Source organism: Aristolochia californica, unplaced genomic scaffold (genome assembly GCF_029961685.1).
Source record: "Aristolochia californica isolate CCGP_79_NKW_82.1479 unplaced genomic scaffold, dmAriCali1.0.hap1 SCAF_13, whole genome shotgun sequence".
Classification (NCBI taxonomy): domain Eukaryota; kingdom Viridiplantae; phylum Streptophyta; class Magnoliopsida; order Piperales; family Aristolochiaceae; genus Aristolochia; species Aristolochia californica.
Genome location: NW_027181804.1, coordinates 6517928 through 6531097, shown reverse-complemented (window position 1 = coordinate 6531097; position 13170 = coordinate 6517928). Strand labels below are relative to the sequence as shown.

The 13170-nt window shown below is 37.4% G+C and overlaps 2 protein-coding genes across 4 annotated transcripts; both read right to left on the bottom strand.

The window, feature by feature from the left end:
• Nucleotides 1-331: 331 nt before the first annotated feature.
• On the bottom strand, nt 332-2703 carry LOC137948502 (small ribosomal subunit protein uS5x-like). The gene is made up of 2 exons (XM_068794587.1): nt 1935-2703; nt 332-732 (listed from the first exon to the last, which is right to left on the bottom strand). Exons 1-2 carry the CDS (start codon nt 2613-2615, stop codon nt 571-573), a joined length of 843 nt encoding a protein of 280 aa, XP_068650688.1. The 5' UTR covers nt 2616-2703; the 3' UTR covers nt 332-570.
• A 3569-nt stretch (nt 2704-6272) lies between these two features.
• LOC137948397 (uncharacterized) lies at nt 6273-9223 on the bottom strand. 3 transcript variants are annotated; one of them, XM_068794479.1, is made up of 8 exons: nt 8886-9223; nt 8672-8784; nt 7863-7912; nt 7528-7761; nt 7277-7429; nt 6949-7044; nt 6784-6804; nt 6273-6693 (listed from the first exon to the last, which is right to left on the bottom strand). In XM_068794479.1, exons 1-8 carry the CDS (start codon nt 9161-9163, stop codon nt 6523-6525), a joined length of 1116 nt encoding a protein of 371 aa, XP_068650580.1. In that variant the 5' UTR covers nt 9164-9223; the 3' UTR covers nt 6273-6522. The 3 variants fall into 3 exon arrangements, with proteins under 3 accessions (XP_068650580.1, XP_068650581.1, XP_068650582.1); XM_068794480.1 differs by having other exon boundaries at nt 8897-8985; XM_068794481.1 differs by lacking the exon at nt 8886-9223 and having other exon boundaries at nt 8471-8760.
• Nucleotides 9224-13170: the final 3947 nt, after the last annotated feature.

The window sequence follows — 13170 nt, the reverse complement described above, 5'->3', positions numbered from 1 at the left end:
AATTCCATTCATTTTCTACGGAACCGCATACCTGCTCAAATCTATCCATAAGGTGCATGGATTAGCACCACCGGACTCTTGTATTTGGCACATGCACTCTTACTCTCCCCACTCTATCCAATTCATTTTTGCAACTGCAACAAATTCATCGCTGGCCATGACACACCAAGCGGCAAGTAGCAAATTCATTGCCGGCCAGCAGGGTTTTTTTTTCAGACTTGGAAGAATATTTTTCAGTCCATTCCCCCAAGAAAAAGCTTATAATTGACAAAAGAGCTAATCCGGCTATATATAAGAGACTAGTTCATTCTGTATTGAAATGGCTCCTCCCTGCTGCAAATGCTCGAGTTCATCTTTATAGAAACTTTAAAAAGACCAAAAGCATTGGAAAGATACAAAAATCGTAACTGCAACAAAATGTAACTCCTTTACAGCAGATGATGCAAGCAGAACAGGATAACTCATGTAGCAACAATTTTTTTGAAAAAACTAAGTTTGTCCCTCCCCAAAACATATCTTAACTACCTTCCCAAGAAAAATAAAACTAACCTTAAAAACCCAATAGTTTAACTAGGACTCTAGTTTCTCTATCTCCTCCAGAATGATGGCGGATTTTGTTGGTTTTGCCAAGAAATCCGTGTAGTCCTGGAACGGTGACTTACTGAAACGAGTTTCCCTCCAAAAGTCAGGTGTGAGGAACCCATAGGTCTTCAACAGACAATCAAAAGTTGCCTGTACACAATTTACAACAAATTAATATGACAGATTAAGAAAGACGATAAATATAACATCCATACCAAGAAAGGATTCAAACAACAAAACATCGACACCTGCATTTCATAAATGAAGTAATGTACATAAGATGATGTGTTCATGTGTACGTTTCTACTTCAAAATATTTTTGTTGGATAATGCAAATACAAGAAACACGAACCTAGGACGCATCAGAAGAAGAAATCCTAAAGAACACTAAGATGCAACATGTTGAAGCAAACACATACTTATGGAAGAGAAAATAAATGCTAAATTGGCTAGACAGACTCTCAAGTACACTAAAACAAAGACAAATCATCTAGTTCACTAAACAATGCCACTTCCTAACAATGTGATCTCAATCAAAGAAAACAAGCTGAACACAAAGAGATACCAACATCAGTCCAGGCTTAACTTTCTGAGACCCAAGTGTAGACAGGAAGGTCCTCGTCACTATGTAAAAGAACCAAAATGGCTAAACTATTATAGTCAAATATATATTTGGAAAAAAGGACACCGAACAATTGAGGACAATATCCCAGAGAATTGAGAACTTATTGTAGAACAATTTCAAAGGAAACCCAACAGTTGAGGACAATATCCCAGAGAATTGAGAACTTATTGTAGAACAATTTCAAAGGAAACCCAACAGTTGAGGACAATATCCCAGAGAATTGAGAACTTATTGTAGAACAATTTCAAAGGACACCCAAAGGTTGAGGACAATATCCCAAAGAATTGAGAGCTTATAGTAGAACAATTTCCAGCATGACTTGAATAAAGAAGTCTTCCTAGCAGTTGATAAAATGGAAGCAAGAGGGCAACCAAAATTTTAAAGAAGACGCAAGATGAACGATAACAGTAAAATTTTGAAGAAAGACAATATTGCATATGCAACGAAACTTGTATAGGCCACTAACATAACCTGACTACAGATCACAAGTTACAGACCTAACTGTTTAGCCATTAGAAGACACAAGTTGAGGACAAAAAAGCCCTTTCAACTAACTAAACATTTGCACCATAAAAAAACACTAAATAAGACACATTCAGCACACAAATAAGATCACGCATTCAGGTAGGTCTACCACGATAGTTAAATCTTCGCCAGATAAACATATTGCACGGAAACTAGAAAAAAAAAAAGAGCAATCCATCAGAAGAAGTCATAAATTCAAAACCTTGACGAAGTTTCCAAGCGTTTTGGTAGATCCCCTCGTGCAGGTAAATACGTCGTCGATACCCGCGAATTGCAACACCTTCTTCGGAACTCTGGCAGCAACAATACCAGATCCACGCGGCGCGGGAACCATCCTCACCAAGACGGACCCACACTTACCCGTAACCTTGCAAGGCACGGTGTGAGGCTTGCCGATCTTATTTCCCCAGTATCCTCTCCTTACGGGGATAACTGAAAGCTTGGCTAGAATAATAGCACCGCGAATGGCCGTTGCGACCTCCTTGCTGCACTTCACACCGAGGCCCACGTGACCATCACCGTCACCAACGACGACAAAGGCCTTAAAGCGTGTACGTTGACCGGCGCGAGTCTGTTTCTGGACGGGCATGATCTTCATAACCTCATCCTTGAGCTTAGGACCGAGCATGGCCTCCACAATCTGATGTTCTTTGACGGGGAGAGAGTGAAGATAGATCTGCTCGAGGGATACGATTTTCCCTTCTTTCACGAGACGACCAAGCTTCGTTACCGGGACCCATTTTTCTTCTTCCTCTCGACGGCCACCACCGCGGCGTCCACCTCGTCGATCACCACGCCCCCTATCACCACGCCCCCGATCTCCACGTCCACCACGGCCGAATCCACGGCCAAAACCACCGCGGTCACCACCTCGCTCCGCCATAGTAGCTATCTAGTTTGAAAGATTGCAAGGAAAGAAGTGTGGCTGCTGAGAGAAAGTGCGCCGAGGGGAGAGATTGCACGAGAACCCTAAGCCGCTCTTCTATACTTGCAGAAGGACGGGATTTAGGGTTTTGAACAGAAGTGTTAGAAGTGAACGATCAAGATTAAAGCGATTGCTTTCCCACTGACGGACCAGAGGCCGAGTAACTGATCGGATCCTGTCCGGATCTTGGAATTCCGAAACCGATCCTATTCCGATATCCGGATATTTTGGATATCCAAAAACTATCCGAAATTGGATATTCGACAAACTATCAGAAATTGATATCCTTTCTCATAGTATTTAGATCCGGTTAATTTTTGGATCTGAATTTTTATAATAAAAATAAAATTTTAAAAATACATAAAAATTGAAAACTAATAAAAAATATTAAATTTAAAAAAACACGAGGTAAAATAAATAAGGGGGATATTAGTGGGAGGATAAAAATTAGAGGGAAAATAAGGTTTCTCATATTCTGAACCCAGATTTAGATATTTACAAGATCTAGATCTATATATTCCGATTCTAGATACAAATTTTTTTATTTTAGATCGAAGCGAATAGGATTTGAAGTTTTAAAGTTTTCATATATTATCCGATATATCACATCCAGACCCATTTATAACTCTATAGAATTCATAGGTCCAATAACCTTTTTGTAAGCAAGTTTTCACAACTGATTGGGTTGATCTATTTAAAAGTTTACTTTTGGGGTTAAATTATCTCAAATTTACTCATATGTGGGCTTTCATTCAAATTATCCACTTGTAAAGTCACAAAAGATGACCTATAAGTGAGGGAGAGTATTAAAGAATAATTCCATATGAATTACTAAGTACAAAGATCTTGAGTTTATTAGTTGGGAAAGAGGTTTCCTAAGTTGGCAAGTCATTTTGGGATGGGCCTTGGACCTATTTTCAACCCAACTTTATATAGTATCAGAGTAGGTACTAAAATGTAGACCTTTACCCAAATTATCTAAATATAGAGCCATAAAAGATGTTCTACAAGTGAGAAAATAACTTCACATGGATTAATGAGTACAAAGATCTTGAGTATTTTAGTTGGAAAAAATATTTCCTAAGTTGGCTTCGAATACAACAACTCCCTTAGGTAGGGGTGGCATCGAAACGAGCCGGTTTGTGAGCAGCTCGAATTCGGCTTGGTTCGATTCGATTTATCTAGATCTCAAACCGAGTTCTGGATCCAGATAAGGCTCGTTTGAGTTAATGAGCCAAGCTCGACCGAACCATGGTTCTGATCAAAAGCTCGTGAATCGGGCTCGTTAACTTAACGAGGGCTCGGGAGTCCAAAGTGAGCGATAGTCATCTTTGATTTCTTCCTCCCCTTGTCTGTCGTTGCCGATCCTTATCACCGTGTCGACGGCCTTCGCCACTGCTAGGTTCAATTTCTTCCTCCCCTAGCCTGCCTTCACCGTTGTTTCCGTCGCCGTCGCCTCAATCGCAACAGTCAGCCCCGACGACAACTCCTCGCTGGCACCACTAGACCCCCCCTTGCCCCCTACGTCGTCTCAGTGGAAAACCAGATACCTAAGTTAGGGGAGAAATATTTTCCCCCCTGCGCGAGCGAAGACATCATGCGATCTTCACTCGTGCAATATCGCATGTGTGAGATCACAAGCACGTGAAGAAAAAAAATTGTTTCTTGAACTCCGACTGTCTCTTCCTCATGGCTCTTGAAGAGACTCAAATTGTTTGAAGAACTTTCTTAATGCTAACCCCACTCAAGTTTTTCAGAAGAACAAATTGGTATCATTTTAGAATTGTTGCTGTATGAATCCATACTTCGAAGAAAAAACGAAAAATGGGCATACGATTAAGTGATCCAAAACCATTTTTCTTAAACTTTTTATTTGTCTCCATGATCTGGTTTTCTAGTCCTTGAATCAGAATTATCTGATTGAGTACAAATGGACAAAACTAGTGTTGTTTTTCAAAGGAATATTTTTGTGTTTGATTATTGAACAAAGTTTATGCATAATTATACAGTTTTTATGAATAATTTAATACATAGTGTATAGATAATTTTATGTAAGGTTAATATATAGAGGGTATGTCCAATTTTAAGTAGAGGTTATGCCCATTATTATGTAAAATGTATTAATTTTATATACAATTTATTTGACTTGTATTTTATGCAAAGTTTTAAATATAGGTTAAAGCTCGAACTCGAATTTGGTTAAAATTATTGGGCTTGAGTTTAATTACAATTTTAGGCCTGAGGCTAGGCTCGACTCGAGCTCGAGTTCAAAATATTTTAATCAAACTTGGCTCGAACATAGGCAAGTTCGGGCTTGGCTCGGTTCGATGCCACCCTATCCCTTGGGCAATTAAATCCTTGTTGAAGTAGGATATCTGAAGATTAAGAAGAACGACTTGTGCACAATAGAATCAACACTCGTCACAATCGAATCCTTCTTGGAGAAGGATTCTAACCGAGAAGCAGCACCCTTGGTTCAATAGTCTTCTTTACTTTTCAGTTGGCCTGAGTTCAAGTTCTTTGCTGAAGGAGAACTCTCTCTAAGAAGAAACTTGCTGAGAATCAAGTCCTTGCTGGTGAAGGACTTGAAATCCCGTGTTGCAGTCTGATTACAAAGGCTCTCAAGATCATCGAGTTTGAAACTCTTTCGTACCTGAACTTGGATGTATTGTTTTGTCTCACTTGCATCTAAGCATTACCCGAGGAGCCATCCAAGTTGTTGTTACATAGTTTTCAAACTTCATTACAAAAACCTATTATTCCAGGTATGAATCACACTTTACTGTTTCAAGTTATTTGGCTAGCCTTGCTTGTGAGTGCTGCATACCTTGGGTTAGTCTTATCCTATCCAAAGGTTATAATTTTTTTATCAAGGCACAGCCTATTATAAAAAATCATGGCTGAAGAATTTTTTCTAAAATTCATTATAAAGAGTGAGTTACTCAAGATTACTACCATACAATTGAAAGGATTGTCATGCTGGTCACAATCCATTAAAAGATTTCTTATTACCTGAGACTTTTATCAGATCATCTAATTAAGACACCTTCTCTTGCTTTCAGAGGAAGATATTATCTATAAGCAATGACTTAAAGAAGATATTCTTGTCATTAGTTGGTTGATTACTAGTACAGAAGAGAGTGTAGCAAACAATATTTTCCACCTTGAGACATCTAAATTGGTTTGGGACACCCTTTCCCAAAAACAAGAGGATGGAGTCGAATGACAGAACACAAAAAAAGAAAAGAGAAAAATGATGAAGACTTGACAGTGAAAGTAATTACTGATGGATGTTGATATTGTAGATGGATTGAGATTCTTACTTTTTCTTGTCAAGTTCTGTCCTCTTGTAACTACTAAATCAAGTTCTGTTTGTTTCTGTACTGTCAAAGGTTTGCTGCGAAACTTTTTTGTGAACCTCTTCCTCAATTTTCCATTCTCAAAGCTTCTATATAAATATCCGTGTAATTAATTGGTGAAGCCCAGAACACAAAAATTCTCAGTTATGGTCTTGGTTAATTTTTATAACTTAATCACCATCTTCATAAGATGGGGTAGCTTTAGAGTTTGAGAATTGCAAATAATATGCATCCTTTCGTATAAGGTCTGGACAGCTACAAGAATTTCCTTTTTATTCAAATGCTTCGAGAGCAAGAACTCAGTTTTCAAATGGGAAATAGAAGGACCATGATAAATGATGACTACCCCCTGCCCATTCCATCATTGTTATCATCCCCAGATTTATCTGACGAGCTTGTAGTTCCTCATCGCGATGCTAATTGATGTTCATGTTTGAGAAGTTACTTCTGATATTTCAAACTTCTGAGCAAATTCTGCAAAATCGAAGCAGGGCAGAGACTGCTTGCTACAGTATGGGAACCGTTGCTGTCACAGTTCGGTGTCTAGGATCTGTAAGAAGAGAGGAAACATTTTCAAATCCCACTTCTCTCATTGCATGGTCTAGATCTAGCAAGTAATATTCATCAAGAAATGGTTCAGTGCTCTTCATCAGTGTAAACAACACTGGAGACAGTCCCTACACAAATAAACAGTAAACCCATATCAGTAAGTTCAGGCTTTTGAGCATTAGTCAGATCTTTTATCAGAAAAGCTAAGAGCTTCTCACCTGAAGGATTTCGGATTTGGGCTGCGAATGGAGAAAAAAAGAAAACCAAAACAAGTTATACCGGGCAATAGTCAAGCTGGTAAATTATGTAACTCAGAAGAATAAAATGGGCAATAGTCAAGTTGGTAAATTATGTAACTCAGAAGAAGAAAAATGTTATCATACCGAATTATCAGTTACTGCAAGTGTGCCTCCAGGCCGAAGAATTCGAAAAGTTTCTTTTAGTATGTTGATGATTGCTTGCGCAGGACATTCATGGAACTGCAAGTTACTCCAGAGTTATGACGTATTAATGCAGATACTCTTAAACAATGAAACCAACAATTAATTTCTCATAGTTGCAGTATGGAAATTTGGAAATATTAATGAGCATTTAAGATTCAAAACCGCAATCCAGAAACACCATTTTTGCTTCTTTTACTGTATTTTTAAATGGAAAGCAAAAACTGAAAGGATGCCCAGAATAGAGAAATTTACATGTGATGAAGCATACCACATAGGCAATTGAGACGAGATCAAACGAATGAGAAGGTAAGCCAGTGGATTCACCCTTTCCATGAATCCACCTGATTGGCTTACTCCTTGAGAAATTTTGCTTTTCCTTGTATTGTGCTACTGCAAGAAAGTAAGGAGAAAGATCTAGTGCCTAAAAAACACAAGCATGAGCAAACAGTTTTACTAAGTGATCGGAGCATTAGGAACGAAGACGAGCTTGCTCTAGCGAAACAGATAAAGGACATTTACCGTGATTTGAGCAGAAGGGAATCTTTCAGCAAGAAATCTTGTGCTTACACCCACTGAGCAACCGATATCTAATATGTCCCTAATTGCAGAATTTCCTGAATATTTTTTGTGGTGTTGTTGTATCACTTCCAGCCAATTTCCACGGACAATCTTATTAGCTTCATCTAGAGAAGAAGCGTATGGGATTGCTCGCCTCACCATTGACATAGTTGCTGCTTCTGCTTCTGCTGCTGCCTGCAATAAGACAGTTTTTAGGATTTCAACGATCTGCAACGTTTTTAATGAAGTTTACTCTTTTGATATTCACTAAGTGAGAAAGAGAAGGAAGTAATTACCAGCCATGAAAGGTTGCCTTCATCATATGCGTGGAACGGATTCAGATAATCTGTTTACAATCACTCGAAGCCATCAGTCTCAGGAATGGAAGACTAAGAAAGGATGTAATCCACCACTCACACATCCAAGAAACAGCATTTTGGAATGATGGAACCCCAATTTTCTGTTTCTTCAAAACATCACTAAGATTAAAAAGACAAGTAAAATCTGTAATTTTATTTTCAAATTCGCTAAGGGGAATAATTGTTGGAATGACTTGTCTTTAATATGCATGTTGCGCCTTCGCTAAGAGACCGGTCTTTTGGCGCAATGGTAAGTAACATAGTATCAGAGCAGGTAGTCTCGAGTTCGAGTCCCCGCATAGGTGGGACTTTGTCTTTGGCCGTCCCCGTATAGGTGGGATTGTGCATTTGCATTTGTACACGGGTGTTCCCCGAGCGGGGGAGTATTGGAATGACTTGTCTTTAATATACATGTTGCGCCTTTGTTAAGAGACCGGTCTTTTGGCGCAATGGTAAGTAACAATAATAACAGCTCAAATGTTAATTAAAAAAAGAAAATCTGACAAAAAGTATTGCAGAACAAGTCAGGCCCTTCGAAGATTTACCAGGCACTAAGCTGTTGACATTTTGCATGAAGAAAGATCTAACTGAAGTTTGAAATTTGACATTCAGAAGTTTTCAGTTATTTCATGGAAGTGCCGAACACTATTTTCTGATCAGGATGCCCTGTTATATATAGAATGGGAGAATTTCAAGGAGATTTTAATGTTTTAAAGAAACACAGAAGAGAGTTAGGAGGAGATTACAATCTGGGTACACGAGGGAGGGGTTCTCTATACTCTCCATTTCCTTGTAGACTTCCGACTCAAGAATCTCTTTTGTCATCTCCCGCCACGGAATATTACTCCGCTCCGCCGTACTGCTCGCAAGAACAGATACAAATCATCAATCGGTAGGAAGAAACTAACCTGACTGCAACTACTACGAATTCCAGAAGAAGTACGCATGCCGCGCACGAACCTAATGAGCACCTGTCTTGCCCCAACCTTCATGAGGGAGTAGAGAGGCTTGAAGGAAATAAGAGCGCCGACGAAATGGGAGAGCAAGGTTTTTCCCACCCACCGGGGGCGTTCTAGCTGCCCTTCCTTGAAGGCTGGAATACCTCCTGCTCCCCCGGCGGAGGTTTTCACCATTTTGATGGTGGAACGCCAGGCAGCGGTTGGGGCAGAGAAAAAATGCGAGCGAGAGCGCGTGTGGCGGAGCTTTGAGTGAGTGGGTGGCGCGGAGATTACTGCCATCTTTCTTTTCTAATTCCACTGCAACGACTCACGATTCACTGGTTTGAGCAGATTGCGGGATGTTGCAGAGACAGCAGAGAAGGGAGTAGGGGAAGATCGTCACACTTTAGTCTGATTCCTCATCGTCTGTAAGCTAAGTAGCCAATGACATTTTGACAGGTGGAACATTATCAGGTTAGAACTAGATTCTTCGCTGGCCCGACTCCGCAACCCATGAATTCGATAGATGAGTCCGCTCATAGAGAGGGTTACTGGCCTGCCTGCGTGGCATTGAGCCCGGCCCGAACTTGCCTATACCAAAACTTGAATTCGAGCCAAAAATTATTATCGAGTTAGAGCCCAATAATTTTAACTGAGTTTTGAACTTCAACATATATTTAAAATTTTCAAAAAATATATATCAAATAAATTGTATATAAAAATATGCATACATTTTACATAAAATTAGGTATAACCTATATATAATACTTGTATAAGATTAGGCATGACCTCTACTTAAAATTGGGCATAATCTATGTATATAATACTTATATAAAATTTGGCATGACCTCTATTTAAAATTGGGCATAATCTATATACATAACACCTGCATAAAATTATCTATACACTCTATAAACACTCCATAAAATTGTCTATACATTCCATAAACACTCCATGAAAATGTTTATACACTCCATAAAATAGTCTAAATACTACATACACTGCATAACATTATGAATAAACTCCATACAATAATCAAACACAACAAAATTAAATGAAATATCACTATCAATTTACAATCATCTAAATAAAAACTATAAATCTATTATAAATTTACAAACTATAATTGTTTCTCTTCATGCTAGAAAATAATATATGTCCTTGCATGAGCAAAATCTCCACCTTTGACAAAAACAAAAAAATAAAATTAGTTATTGTTAGATAAAAAAATACTATTTCACTACTAGTTACTTAATGTAGTTAAAAATATTAAAATTACCATGATGAGAAAAACATGAAAAATCATGTAGTTGGTAGCATTATCTCTACACTTTTCTTCTCAGGCAGTAATTATAAAACAAAATTTTAATAAATAAAACTAAAAAATATCATAATAAATAATTAATCAAAGAAAATCACCTTTTGATATTTTTTTTTACACAGTGAAGAGCCCGAACCCAATCACTGCCACAAATCAAAGCTTGAACTGTTTGGTGCCAAGGAAGAACGATATGAGTCTATTGCTCTACCACCAGCACTAAATGTAGATTCTGAAGCTACTGTGGATATGAGATTTATAAGGATGTCTGCTGCCATCTTAGATAACATTCGAAATTTCATATGATTCACTTTCCACCATTCTAAAACATCAAAATCATATTGTGAAGTTTCCTCACAACTATATACACCTTCTTCAAGATAATTTTCCAATTCTGACCTTGGTGAATTAACTGCTTCCACTTGTTTCACATAATTCATTAACTTTGACCAACCTGAACTTGATGAAGAATATGACCTACGACTTGTGGAAACACCCATAGAGCACTTGACGGAATCTCTTCATTTCTAATATCCACATTATATAAGGATACATATTCATTGTAGATCTCATATAAGGTGTGTCGAACTAAGTTTATATTCATCGTAGCTTCCTCCTTAGAATATATCTCTGAAAAACACATTTCGATCAACCTTAATTTGACCCTTGGATCCAAAACTGAAGCAACAAACATCAATAAATTGCATTCACCTCAGTACTTCTCAAATTTCTCTTTCATTCTACTAACCATTGTCCTAATGAAAATATTTTCATTTGTAGAATGAAAATTCAGAACTTCTTTTACCCTATATGCCTCACTAAGGTACAAATTAGAAGTAAGGTAGTCACTCCCAGAAATTATATTAGTAACTACGTTAAAAACTTCTAGAATCTCACACACCATGTCAACATTTTCCCATTCAACAAGACTTGGCAAACAATCAGAAGTTGGTTCTCTAACTTTAAATCTAGAGAATACGTCTTTGAATTTTAATGCAGAAGACAACATATCATAAGTGAAGTTCCAACGAGTTGGACAATCAATAATCAACCTCTTTTTACCTAGTTCTAGTTGTTGTACAATTTCAGAAAAAAATGCAAAGTCTAGCCTTAGAAAGATTTATGAATTTGACACTCTCACGCACATCCTCAATGATATATCTGAACAAGACCATCTTGGACTAATAACTTCAAAATATGAGCACAACAACGTACATGAAATAACTTCCCACCACAAACCAATTTTTTTTCCTTGAAAATTCTTCTTTCAAAATTCTCATACAAACATCATTATATGCAGCATTATCAACTGAAATACTAAAAACTTTATTTTTGATCTCCCACTCTTTCAAACACTTGTAAATAGCATCTCCTATATCAACGCCATGAGGAGGAGGAGGAACATGTACAAAACTCAAGACTCGTTTTTGTAGCTTCCAATTACTGTCAATAAAAGGCCCAGTAATAACCATGTATTCGATCTTTTGATTTTAGGACTTCCGAAGATCCATGGTAAGACTAATCTTGTTAATCTCTTTTAATAAAATTTTTAATTTATTTTTCTCTGCCTCATACACCTCCATACATTCCTTCTTAATAGTCTTACGTGATATTTTCTCATAATTCATATTTGCCATCTTCATTACAAAATTAAATCCCTCCTCTTCTACTATCATGAATGGATGCTCATGCATAAGAATCCAATGAGCAATGAGTACTCTCATTTTACCTTGATCATATTTGCCTCCAAAATCCATAAAAGGAAGTCCATATGGACTCTGATCAACATTAAACCCCACTCCCATTGGTTGAAAGTTTAAGGTTTTTTGTTTTCTCATTGCCACTTTTCTACTAGGGCAACGTTTCAAATGTCGACTCATATGTGTGGTCACTCCACTACTAATAACACTCAAATTGATTTTACAATGAATACACTGAGTTTTGTACCATTAAGTGATACTTCTTTGAATTCCAACCACACATGAGACTTAGTCTATCTTTTTGAAGTATGGGTAGAGTCACCTTCATCCTTATTTAAGGTAATTTCATCTGGGCCCACTTCTATGACATTAATAGTTCTAGAGGATAGTGACTCTGGTGGAGTTGAGTCACTATTTATGGCCACACTAGAACTAGTGTTAATTATTGATGTCAATTGAGGAGGTGTTGACATTCTTACTTCTACAAAAAAATAAAATTACAAATTAAAAACATAAAGAAAAGAAAACAATCCAAACAACAAAGATCCTACACATAATTTAAGATACTTATCAGAAATAAGGAGAACAATGCCTATGAAGATTAACAATTCTAGGGGGAACACTTTAATGACATTGATAGGAAAAGACAAAACAAGATTATCAAAAGATTCAAAAGTGTTGAAGTAGGAACTAGTATGTACCTCCTTAGGGAGGTTTCTACATTAACTATAACTTCAGAACACAATATCCTAAAATAAAATTACCCAAATACCCATAACCTTTAACATTCTTATAAAATTACCCAAATACCCCTAACCTTTAATATTCTTATATCTCTAACAAAAAATCATATGCGGTAGTCATTATTCTGTTATATCTGGATGATTTATTTTTCAATGACTCTTTTTCTGTATGTCTCTGTTTTTTCTGTATGTCTTTGTTTTTCTGTATGTCTCTCTCTCTCTCTCTCTCTCTCTCTCTCTCTCTCTCTCTCTCTCTCTCTCTCCAGAGTCTATTATTAGGCCTAATCTTATTTTATCAAACTTGTCTATTCTTACAGGAAGGTATGTGACGTTGTGACAATCGGGAACGACCCTTGTCTTTCAATGCAGCGGGGTCTCTTTGAGCCAGTAACCCTGCACCTAATAGTTTCCAGTCCAATATACCGTTCCTTTTTTTATATATAAATTTTAAAATTTCTAAGAGAAGGAAATAAGCACACCAACTCTCTCTCTCTCTCTCTCTCTCAAATAAATGTGCTTCGGTATTTATCTCATCCCTTATATTGC